Source organism: Barbatula barbatula, assembly GCF_947034865.1.
Source record: "Barbatula barbatula genome assembly, chromosome: 20".
NCBI lineage: Eukaryota > Metazoa > Chordata > Actinopteri > Cypriniformes > Nemacheilidae > Barbatula > Barbatula barbatula.
Window position 1 is genome coordinate 3,687,229 of NC_136783.1, and position 13,127 is coordinate 3,700,355.

Genomic DNA, 13,127 nt, shown 5'->3' on the forward strand with positions numbered 1-13,127 from the left:
AAAACACCCATTATTAATGAAGAGAATCGGGTGAACCCGTTTAGACCATGCGCGCCAACCTTTAAAGAGTACGTAACATTGGATTTTTAAGGTCCTACTTTGGTTTATGGAGTGTCCAACAAGTTTATGTACACACAAGGTGTAAAAACACTATTATGTCGTAATGATGGGAAGTTTTTCTTACCTTACTTCTTGACTGACTCTCAAATGATTCGTTCAGCGATTCATCCATCTAATTCCCTCCTTTTGCTCATCATTGAAATAAAATATTATTTTTACTTAAAATACTGTAAATACGTTAGTAATAATATTATTTTGTCTTTACTGTGCATTATTATGTTACATAGAGCATTTTAGACCGTCAACGTTATAAAAAATTATTTTAGTTTCACCCCTATATATCTCTATAGGTGCAAAAAGAACATTTACACTTCTCTAGTAACAGTGTTATACTTGGACTACGGCATACAGTGTACGGTGTTCGTATCTTCAGATGTTATTACAATACAGATAGTTCTCCACCCAGTTCTTGAAATAAATACTTTGAGAGTTAATAGATTGAACACTTAAATTAGCTGAGTTCATAGCTAGATAAACAAACTGTAATAACCCAGAAATAACAGTACAATGTTAATGTTTGTCTTATATGCATTAGCTAAACATATAACACATATATGCCTTAGCTAAACACCCTTTGTCACCGGTTCTGTTCGTAGTTTTTATGGACAGAATTTCTAGGCGCAGCCAGGGGCCGGAGGGTGTCAGGTTTGGGGACGACACGATCTCATCTCTGCTATTTGCGGATGATGTTGTCGTGTTGGCCCCTTCAAACCATGACCTTCAGCATGCACTGGGACGGTTTACAGCAGAGTGTGAAGCGGCTGGAATGAAAATCAGTACCTCCAAATCCGAGGCCATGGTCCTCAGTCGGAAAAGGGTGGCTTGCCCACTTCAGGTTGGTGGAGAGTTCCTTCCTCAAGTGGAGGAGTTTAAGTATCTCGGGGTCTTGTTCACGAGTGAGGGAAGGATGGAACGGGAGATTGACAGACGGATCGGTGCAGCTTCTGCAGTAATGCGGTTGATGTACCGGTCCGTCGTGGTGAAGAAAGAGCTGAGCCGCAAGGCGAAGCTCTCAATTTACCGGTCAATCTACGTTCCTACTCTCACCTATGGTCATGAGCTTTGGGTCATGACCGAAAGGACAAGATCCCGGATACAGGCGGCTGAAATGAGCTTCCTCCGCAGGGTGGCTGGGCGATCCCTTAGAGATAGGGTGAGAAGCTCGGTCACCCGGGAGGAGCTCGGAGTAGAGCCGCTGCTCCTCCACATCGAGAGGGGTCAGCTGAGGTGGCTTGGGCATCTGTTACGGATGCCTACTGGACGCCTTCCCCGGAAGGTGCTTCGGGCCCGTCCGACCGGGAGGAGACCCCGGGGAAGACCTAGGACACGCTGGTGGGACTATGTCTCCCGGCTGGCCTGGGAACGCCTCGGTGTCCCCCCGGAAGAGCTGGAGGAAGTGTCTAGGGTGAGGGATGTCTGGGCATCTCTGCTTAGACTGCTGCCCCCGCGACCCGGCCCCGGATAAGCGGTAGAAAATGAATGGATGGATTAGCTAAACACAGACATAAGGTACACAAATGTTTATTTAAGTTAAGAATAAAAAGTCATTCGGTGGAGCTAAATGTTCCAAATAAAGTTGGTATTTCCCCCTCCTTCAAGCATAGTTCGCGTCTCGTTTGCGTGATTCGGAGTCGACTCCCTTATTTACAAGCCAATAACTTTGTTATTCATTTACCTTCGGACTTACAACTTGGCAGACTGCTTACTTTCAAACATGGCAACATAACACACAAATGTAATTTTCATGATCTAACATCTGCGCCGTATGCTTTAGACCATGCACTTAAGCCCTTATTTAATTAATCTACCTGTGGTTTGGTCATAAGCATTGGGTTGGTGGTAGACCTGGCAACCATGGTAATCACTCCGCTGTAATCTGTAACGTTTGCCCCTATATCTACATCTTTGTTTTGTAAACACAATATTACATGCTAATTTACATAGTTTCCTTGTTGAAGTTAAATGCCATCAGTCTTTTTCCACAAAGTTTGGACAGCTCAAATAAAAAAATTTGTTTTGGAAAACATGTAATATAGAATCTATCTTGACGTGTATCTCTGTCAAAGCTGGTGTGGGCACAGGCTAGTTTAAGCAAATGTCCAACCAAATTAGTTTTCCTATTAAAGTCCCAATGAAATAAAAAAATTACCTTTCTTATTTTGTCATGAAATATTGCAGCGTTTACAGGAAATAGCTTTTCAATGTACCCTCATAATTCAGTTAAAATCAGAAAATGCACCTCCGCCCTGAAATTACTATCCATCTCAGATGACATAAATTAGACTGCTTGGCCGGAGCATATGTTAACTCCTCCTCTTCAACTGTCAGTCTGCTTCCAGTTTCATTACAAAATCAATGCAACAGCAAACACATCCAATCAATTCGGAGTGAAAAACGCAAGCCACGCCCGCTAAAATTCCTTTTCAGAAGTAAAAATGATGGGAACTTCCTGTTCACAGGGACTTTAAATTCAAAACGAATGTTCACCTTTAGCAATTTACACTTGTACAGTAGGTGGCGCACCCACCATCCAGTGGTTCAGCAGCCTTTCGTTTTTTACCGCTTTGAAGAAGGGACAGTGGAAACTTGGCGCATATCATCCAGAGAATTGACTTTTCTGTGCTTTAGCGCCACCGTCTCATTGTTTTGAGTTACGACATTGACTGAAAGGTCCTGTGGAACCAAAAATGGTTGTTTTATGGCATTGCTGTGAAGAACCTTTTTAACTTTATTTTTGGGAGTGTAGTTTTCTAATGTGTTTGTTACGTCGAATCGGATCTGGTGTAGACATGACGTAAGGAGACAGTTTTAAACAGCCTTTTTTTAAGGCACTTGCTCAATATCTTTTATTTCATTTTTAATAAAAACGAGTTTAGATTGAGACTTTAAACTTTTTTCATCGAGCAAAATTACTTTTTGCTTTCGTTCCCAAACAGCTCAGATAGTCTAGACTAGAATGCCAGAGGCGTACTGTAGACATAGAAGGGGAGTAAAAACAGTAAAAAAAATCCTAGTGCCTTTATGCTAATTATCAGTCATTTTGCTTAGCCAATTAAATAAAGGTCGTTTAACAGATCTCAAAATGATTTCATCATGACCTGTTAAAGAACTGTCTAAAATGCTGATTTTGCAAAGAGATGCTTATTTACATGTGAAGACAGTTTAGGATACAGTCGACTAATGCTTATGAACAGTGTGCAGCTGTTATGGTGAATTGTGTGATGGCTGTGCTGTGCTGGTGCCAGCCTGATACCTCATTCCCAACTACTCATCATTACCACCATCATTAATGTCTTTCCTCATTTCACATGGTGCAGGGCACGTCCTTACTGCATCGTCCTGCCTGGAGATCAGGAGGAAATGATGACGCCCCAGCTGTCTTCAGGAGTTTATACTGTGCAGCTACAGTAGGGGGCAGAGCTTTAAAAGTAACCTCTCCAAAATTAGACCTCAGACACAATGTGCATGTGGTGATCACAGTTCTATGACACGAATCACAGTTCTGCTAACACTACATCGTTAAAATGCAGCTTAAAACAGCCCTTTTAACACCCAGTTAATAGTTTAGTTTGTCAGGTAACATCGTACAACAATACAGTTTCAGCATATTTTTCACTTTATATCAAAACCTCTGTTGGCATTGACAATATAGAGCATGAGAAAATGAAAGTGATTACTGCTACAGTTGGAATATTTGCTCTGTTCGCTACTTATTGACTACGTTTTAAAGCAACAACATAAACAAACGTTACTGCGCATGCGTGCGTTCGTGGACTGCAATTAACTTCCGGTTCACATTCACAAGAAAAAGAAACAGAGAAGAACCGATACTTGGCTAAACTTGCCTCTCCAATATGTTGAATTTGGACTGCGATACCAAGCTCAACCGCTATATGTCAATGTACCATACGGTTTGTTTAAATGTGACCGAACTACAGGACCCATTCAACAAATTGTTTATTTAATAAAAAAATTCAAAAAAAATAAATAAATAAACAGGTTACAGTATATTATTAGACACTAGCCAGACCGATAGACGGACCAGAAGTTATCTGAAGTCCAGGCACACGCATCCGATAACATTTTTCATAAAAGGCACACCTGGACACGTTTTACTTTGTGTTTTATGCAATAGCTAATAACAAAGTTCAACAAACAAAAGGAAAACAGTTTGAATAGAAAACAACCTCATATAAAGGCGTCTGACACACACACACACACACACACACATATATATATATAAATACTGTATATTATAGAGTTACTGTTTAGTAAATATCAGTTTCTTCCAACTTAGCTTCTTAAGGACAAAGAGCAGTTAACAATAATTATCCAACCCATATGACCTGATTTAACATTTAAAGGAACAATTTAACAGTAAATTACATGTTCCTGTTCATTTAGAACAATTAAATGTGTCTCATGAAATAATTACAAGCCTGCATTAATAATGAAAATGCCTGCACTTCCTCGAATTGCTCCGGCATGTCAGCTATTATATTACTCATTTGAAGATGGCTCAGGAAAGAGGAGATACTGAAAGAGATACTGGTCAGAGAACCGCAGAAAAGGAGAGTGCTCTTATGGATGGAATGACGATAAACAGGCATGTGACCAATGCAAAAGAGAAACAAAAGCCAGAGGACTGATTTTCTGTTTTATGGACGGATAAACATTCTCCTGTTCACTTTGGCAGAATGTTTATATATATATTCAGTGTACATTTTATTTGACTTTACAGCATTGATTGTGTGTTGAATAGATGGCAGTTAATCACATAGACATAATAGACATTCTTTAACGTCTGGGTTTAGTAACATAACATTAAAGGTATTTAGTAACATAAAAACTGGGCTGCGCTGTTTCAGATGTGATCTCTGTCTTAAAGGGTTTTCATCAATGTCAAACTGTACTGATGGCCAACCAATCAAACGAAAGAAGGCGGCGGTCCATTAGCCAATCAAACGGAAGAACGCTGGAGCGAGTCTATAGCTAATCAAATGAAAGAAGGCGGGAGTTACTATTCCCAGAAGCAGAGCGCGAGATTCAACGCGATACTTCTTCAGTTGTTAACGGTTTAAGATTATGACTACAGATTCATAATGTCTGATCCGCATGAATATAACGTGAGAAATGTCATTTGTGACACTCTGTGGTCATAAGGCAGCGCTTCTTTGAATGAACAAGGGATTCACATTTAAATACAGCCGAAATTTCTATTTTACGGAGCCCGTCTGGTCACCCGTCGGAGAAAATATTTAAATAATTAATAAAAAGAATAATATGAATAAAAAAATATCAAAAGGGAATAACTTATACCCACAAAACTACAAAACTAACTGTACAGTGTGTATGTGTGTGTCAGCTATATGCACAATCTTTTACATTATTGAGTATTAAAATAAACCATCAAATTATATGCACATGTTTCTTTACGTATTGCAATTGAGCTTTAAATAACGGTATATTTGTGTATGAGACCATTATACACAGGAATGTTTGGATGTGATTTGACGGTTTATTTTAATACATTTCAATAATCTAAAAGGTGTGCATTCTATCTAACACACACATGCACACTTTACAGTGAAGTCATTCCCTTTAAATGCTATTGAGCTTTAACATTTGTATTTAATTCATATCAATAATGTAAAAGTTGTGCATAATAGCTGACACACATATGAACACTGTACAGTTAGTTTTGTGGGTATAAGTCATTCCCTTTAAATGCTTTTGATGTTGGAAAAAGGTATATTATTGTGCATGTAACTTTAGAGATGGTCCCTAAATTCAGGAATATCTTAATGTCAAACCAACTTTACGACAGTGAATCGCGGCAATGACATATGTTTATGTAAACACATTAAGACAATTTATAATATAATCTAAAATCTAACAGTATACAATATTTGTTAATCTTCCTGTTCTGTTGTTTCTCAACATAAGTCCGTCATGTTTGGGGACACGCTCAACAGCGTACGAGGAAAGCAAATTACGGAGCCGGTCTGGTCACCTGTCGGGAAAAAAAAGCATGCAAATCCGTGGCCATGGTTTTGTAATTCATTCCCTCAGTTTAAAACCTACTCACAGATTCTAAAACTGTTCCCAGCGTTTACAAAACCGTGCTCTCGGATGAATAAACTGTACCCATGAGTTTCCAATCCGTGCTCTCTGTTTTGTAAACAGGCCCATCAGTTTTTGAAATTTGTGCCCACAAATGTATAATCTGTGCCAACGCTTTCGCAATCCATACTCGCGGAATTGAAGCCTCTGTCATAAGAACTGCATATACAATATAACGTGACAGTTACAGTAACAAACTGTTTGAAAATATGCTTAATTGCTAAATCTAATCAATATTAATAATCGCAAAAACCATGTCACATAATATAAACAATTATTATTTTGCCATAACCATGCAGCCCTACCATAAGGTATTTCATTATTGCAATCAAAGTTATTATTTTATGAAATAACACTTTCTCTTTAAGGGGAAACAAATGTGTGTTTACCCAATATATTTTTTATTGAAAACGAATTGTTGGGTCCTGAGATTAGATCTAACATTGCAGTAGACTGTTTACACGTACTGTGTTTGTCAAAGTCAACATCTGTATCTGACACTCCCCACATGGCTTTAAAATGTCTGGCATACGTTTTGAGAGCTTCTCAAGGTCTAACACATCATTTGTCTTTTTCAGTTCTATTTTTTTCATCAAAACTGAATGGGTCTCATAGTGCAGGTGCTGGATACTTTATTGAAGTATGGTTGGAACGGTTTTGTCGTTTTCTGTACATCGCGACATCTTATGGTGATATTGTTTAACAGATTTCATACCTGCTTTGGTCACTATAGCACTATGAATATCAGTCTGTTTACAAACCTACAGACAATTATTTTCACCGCTAGAATTGCCAATCTTATGAAAAATCCACAATATATTCTGTGTATTCTATGTAATTTCCTGTTTTAACTAATGTCTTTACTGTCTGTAGTACTTACAGTATGTGCATTTACTGTACAGTTGCATTATAAATAACATATTCATTGAAAATGGCATTACATTTTCAGAATACATAGTATGTTCATTGTTAAATTACTGCAGGTGTCATTGTTACTCTTGGTTATTCTGTTGGAATAAGGTGCAACTCTTTACTCCGCACTGACAGCACCAGAGGAAACAATCCTCTAGAGGGATAGTTAGGCTATTGTGCCCTGTCACTGCATCCACATAGAAGCAGCTGAAAATGTATTATTACCCACATTACCTGTTGGAACAAGCCTCTGGTGGACTTAATTATACCTCCCAGAGGAGCTCGGTTCACTTTCATGGGCACAGTTGGTGGAGATGGCGTTGAGCACAGGGGTGGGTGAATATTGATGTATCCTGGTATGGGGTTAGGCTTTGGGCTGCGGCTTCTTCCTCTGAATTAAGGGTTGGTTGGGTGTTGGTGTAAGTGAAAAGTAGGACTGGGCTATACAGTATACCTAGAATAATATCTTGAGCTTTTAAGATTTTGCTCTCTCTCTCTCTCTCTCTCTCTCTCTCTCTCTCTCTCTCTCAGAGTAATTAAAAAGATAAGATCCCAGGCATGATATTTAACATGAATTTTGTTCCATAGCCAATGAAATATGTTGATCCTAAAGTACTTGGGAAAGTGTCAGTGGCCAAAAAAAGGGATTCGGACAGATTGTATTGGTCAGCATAGCAAGTCTTAACTTATATATGCCTGACAATAAAGATAGTGCCTGTCCAAAAGAGAAGTGCTGTGTCATGGTTGACGCATGACAGTCTATGAGCGTAAAGCTGAAGACCGTAAATACAAGTATTGCTTTGGCAAACGGAGATTGCATGTCAAATCTTTTTGTAATGAAGTTCTCAGGGAAATGTGCAGTATTTGTTCACAGCAGAAACAGTATTGATGATCTGCCCTCATTGTTCAGATCTATGAGAGTACTCCTGGATAGTGAAGTTAATGGAGTACTTGCACCTAGTCTTCCACATTCTCCTCGATGCGGCTCAGTCATTTCCGGTAACAGTGTTCAGCATATCTACATGCCAATAAATCCTGTTTGTGATGTTAACATGCTTAAATGGGTTTTTTATGACAGATCTTAAATTAGCAGAAGTTCACCTCCTAATATATTTTATAAACGTATCGTATACTCATCTCCTGAATAATAAAGCCCTTGAACAGCCCTTAAAGGGATAGTTCACCCAAACATCTGTCATCATTTACTAACCCTCAGGTTGTTACAAACCTGTATACATTTATTTGCTCTGTTAAACACAAAGAAAGATATTTGAGAGAATGTCAGCGATCTTCAGTTCTGGGACATCATCTACTACCATAGTAGGAAAAAATATAGTATCTTTTTTGTTCTGTGGAAGTTTAAGATTTTGGGGTGAACTATCACTTTAACTGGGCAAACTTTAAACGTTTAACAATTTTTTATATTGGCCTATAGCTATTGACAAAAAAATGCATGACATATAAAAACACGTCTCCGGTTCCTGTCGTAACCTCAGTTCCCTAAGAAGAGGGAACGAGACATTGCGTGAAATACTGGGGGGATGCCCTAGAGTTTCACGCAATGTCGAGAGACAACTCTCGAAAGGGAACAACACAACATATTGATCCAGACATTTAATAAGAACGTGTTGGGTGTGTTGGTCAGGTCTTTGCTCTCTCACGCATGAAACACTGCAGTATTTGAAGTCTGTGGTTATTTAAGACTACCCTTTAAGAGGCAAATGCAAGCTGAACTGGCAAAGCGGTCTGTGACGATTGTCACAGAGAGATCTTAGCATCTAACGCCTATTTCGCCTAGCAAATGAACACATCAGCCCACCTTCAGTCGGTCTATCAAACTGTGAAATGTGTCAATATCAGCATTATTTAAAACACAGTGGCAGGTGTTTGACTATTGATGACTATTGATGGAAGACAAAAAACAGAAGTTTACTAAAAAGCTTTTTTCAAAAGCTGAAATAATGTCCTTGTTTTATTTATTAGTTAAAATAGGTCAAACTCAATATTTTAATGAATTGCAAAAACTGAATAATCGATCAAAGCCTTCTCATTATTCTGCGAAAATAATCAATGATTAGTCGAATAATCGTTCTAATAATCGTTAGATTAATCCATTATCAAAATAATCATTTGTTGCAGCCCTAGTCGCCGATAATATTTGTGCATATAAATCTTTTTGAACCGTTTAGGTTTCACAGAGAGCAACGCTCAATTGTAAATACATATTACCAGAACCTAGTGAGCCGCACGATTTCAAGTTGGAAGTACTTCACAATGTGCAAGTAGTCCATAGGCTTGTTTCCAGATAATTATTCGTCGTGTTCGGTTTGGGTGGGGTTAGGTTACTAAACCATGGCCATATATTTAAATTCGAGCATAGCTATTTTGAAAATGCTTTACATTTGCTCCATGCAAGGAACATTGAGAATTTTATTGTAAATGACCTCAAAGGGATAGTTCACCCAAAAAACTAAATGATATCGATATTGATTCACCCTTATGTGGTTCCAACCTGTTTATGACTCTTTATTCTGTGGAACACAATAGAAGATATTTTAAGAAATGTCTTAGTGGTTTTGTGTTAGTTGGGGGCCTGATTGTTTAGCAATGTTCTTCAAAATATATTATTTTGTCTTCTGAGAAAAGATTTAAAGTCCTGTAAGTTTTAAGTTAGGGCAGGAGGGTAAATAGGAATTATAGATTTCTGGGTGAAGTGTCCCTGCAACGTCATTTTGTGTCTCCAATTCCAAAATTTCTAGCATTAGCTACAGTAGCGTTTATCGCGCTTTATGTTAAACAAATCCATTAGGATTGAATTATATAATTGTCCGCCATTGCTAGATCCCCACCAGCTAACATTGCTGCAGTGTACGATGCATTGCCCTCCATTTCTTGATAGTGTTGATCCCTTTGATGCTCACTGCAGCCTCATTCAGATCCACGGAGTCCCTTTAGTATTTCCAGGGCTCTGTATGAAATCAAAGCACAGCACGCTGCAGCCACGCATGTGACATATGACGAGGAGCATCACAGGAATAGATAGACACCCTCCTCCCACCTCCGTGTGCGAATTGAGACGCAGATGCGTCGACGGCACAATGCCGTGCTTTCCTAGCACCTTTCTCAGTTTTGTGCCACGCGCAACTCTGCGATACACTCATGCATCTCTCTCTTTTTTCTTCCCCCTCCCTCCCTCTCTCTCTCCCTTCCTCTCCCTCGCTCTCTCTCCCCCTCTGTGTGTCTCTTTCTGTCTCTGAAGGAGTAATGGAGAGGTTCACCATGTAGACAGCAGCCGACTGGAAGCAGGTAGAATGGGAAACCACGTATGGAGTGCCGCCAGACTGCAGCCGTGGTGAGCGCAGACGTCCTCAGGACCTCATTCGGGATCTCGCAGATGGCTGTCCCAACCTTGCTCGCTTAATGCTGTGGAGCCTCTCTTCAATTCAGCGGACTGGATCTGTTTTTTGCTTCATCCTCCTCTCTTACCTTCTGCGGTCTTCTGCGTTGCTCTAATTTTATTAGATACCCATTGTCCAGGCACGCCGGGGACTCCTTCTCTGCCCGTGTGGCGTTTTCTCCATTTGTCTAATCTCAAGTTCAATCGGCTTTGAAGAAAAGCTAACGCATTACCATGGGGGACATGACGAATAGCGATTTTTACTCCAAGAACCAAAGAAACGACAGCAACCATGCGGGAGGCTTTGGCTGTGGGCTTATGGAGCTCCGCTCTCTCATGGAGCTCAGAGGAACGGAGGCAGTGGTGAAAATCCAGGAGGACTATGGAGGCATTGAGGGACTGTGCCAGAGGCTGAAAACCTGTCCAACAGTGGGTGAGTGTGGGCTTTCTCTTCTGTTACAGTAACTAGACCTACATGAACACACTCGAACACTGTGACATTCTGTCAGATGATAAACATGCCATTCCCTTTGCGGTAGATTTAAAGATTCCTCAGACCGTAGTTTTCCCTCTTGTGGAGTTATTAACTAGAATGTGTCTCCCAGGTAACAGCGGAGAGGTCAAACTAAATTTGAGACTTATAGAGATTATAGTGTTGCTGGGTAAAAAACAGTACATGATTTGGTATAGGATTTTATACACATATGACTCTTCTCCTAGCAACACTACACGATGCCTTCCAGAGCGTTTCCTTGGACCACAAATCAGTCGCATCACCTTCACAGTGAAAAGGCCCTTGCACACGTTCATGAGGAAGCGATTGGTCGATTTGTTAAATGCTTTGGTGCAAAAACTATTGAAACGTGTGGCTTTGGGATGTCCAAACATGATGGTGAATAAATGGTTTCTCATAAATTGTCATAAATAATTATGAATTTCTTGAATGCAACCAGTTGGTAAATCCATTCACAGCCCCAAGCATGACTACCATGAAATAGCTTACTTTTTCATTAAAAAGAAAATGATCCACCGGTCGTCATGTCCATGCCTTACCCAGGAGATTACTGTAGCACTAGGTTGATGGATCCATCATATCGCAAGGCAGCATAATCTTGCCGTCTTTGCAAACTATGTGTTTGGGTGTTGGGAACAGGCTGTTGCCCTGCCGTGCTGGAGTGACTTGTGTTGACACTCCAAGTGCGATGTGATAATGAAGACAAATGGTCACATCTTGTCAGTTAGGCATTCACTCTGTCAGGACAGTCATCACTACCCAGCAATGGCCGTTTAAGACTATCATAAACCATCAACTGGATTTTGTTTCAATCTTTGCATCTAATGTCTTTGCAAAACACAGTGTTTTCTGTGAATCTATGTGTTAGACAGGCACATCATCACATTAAAATGAGGATGAGAATGGTGGTGCTCTTATTTATACCTTGTTAAAAAACCCAGCGTATGCTGGTTAGGGAGATTTTGAATCATGGTAGCTGGTTTGTGCTGGTTTAAGATGGTCACGAGGTGGTCCTAAACTGACCAGCACATGACCAGCTAATGACCAGCTTAAAGGGATACTTCACCCAAAAATGACCATTCTGTCATCATTGACTCACCTTCGAAATCTGTTTAAATTTCTTTGTTCTGATGAACACAGAGAAAGATATTTGGAAGAATGCTCATAACCAGATCCCGCCCCCATTGACTACCATAGACGAAAATAATTAGGGCTGTTCATTAATATTAACTTATCATAATTAAAGTGTTATGGAAAATTAACCCGATTAAATATTTTAAAGCATTAAAGGCACCCGCCCCAGACATAAGTAGGCCATCTTACATCCATTTCATACAGTTGACCCATGACAAATATGATGCTGACAACAGCTTACTGTGGGATATTACATACGGAGTGTCAGAAAGAACCTAAAATTAAAGATATCTGTGCAAAAATTACCCTGAATGAGCTTTTGTCTCATATTTATTTAGTTATGCAATCACACAAGCACATATCATTGCAGCGCTATTTTTGTTCAGAGTGCATGTCATGTTGTTTTTATACAACAGTTAATTAAATAAGAAATTAATTTTAAGACATATTTCATAGACCGCATTGTCTGTTAAGTTTCTTGAGCGAATCAATTGGGTGAATCAATGAATCAGCTGCTTGTTCATAAAGAGTCATTTACTGCACTCCTGAACGAATACAGGGAATCTAATGAATTAATGACATTAACCGCCACGTACTGGCAGTTTTTCATTCTTCAAAGAATTTGAACAGTATTAAAATAAAAAAGTGAAATAATAACAATACTTATAAATTGGTGATAGTTTGCCCCAGCCAAAAAAATCTGCTTTTACTTACCCTTATGTCGTTTCATCCTTTAATCTACGTTTACCTTAGCATAGAACGTCACATATCAATGCTGAAATCTGGGTTAATGGTTGTCTATACTGAATAAAGAGATTAGTCCGTGTGTAGACATGAATCTCCTGCATCCTCAATTCTAGTGCACTTTGTGTGGATATTATGGAGCTTCTAGAGCGCCCACTTTTCTCAAAGTTGTGGGTGTTGGCC

At 39.4% G+C, this 13,127-nt stretch overlaps 1 protein-coding gene across 1 annotated transcript in view; it reads left to right on the forward strand.

Moving 5' to 3' along the window:
• atp2b2 (ATPase plasma membrane Ca2+ transporting 2) overlaps nt 1-13,127 on the forward strand; it is a gene marked incomplete at its 3' end in the record, with an annotated part of 74,845 nt that overhangs the window by 9,266 nt on the left and 52,452 nt on the right. Inside the window, exon 2 of the mRNA XM_079482383.1 lies at nt 10,415-10,985. Within this exon, the coding sequence (XP_079338509.1) occupies nt 10,787-10,985 (199 nt within the window). The 5' untranslated portion in view covers nt 10,415-10,786. The remainder of the gene's footprint in view (nt 1-10,414; nt 10,986-13,127) is intronic.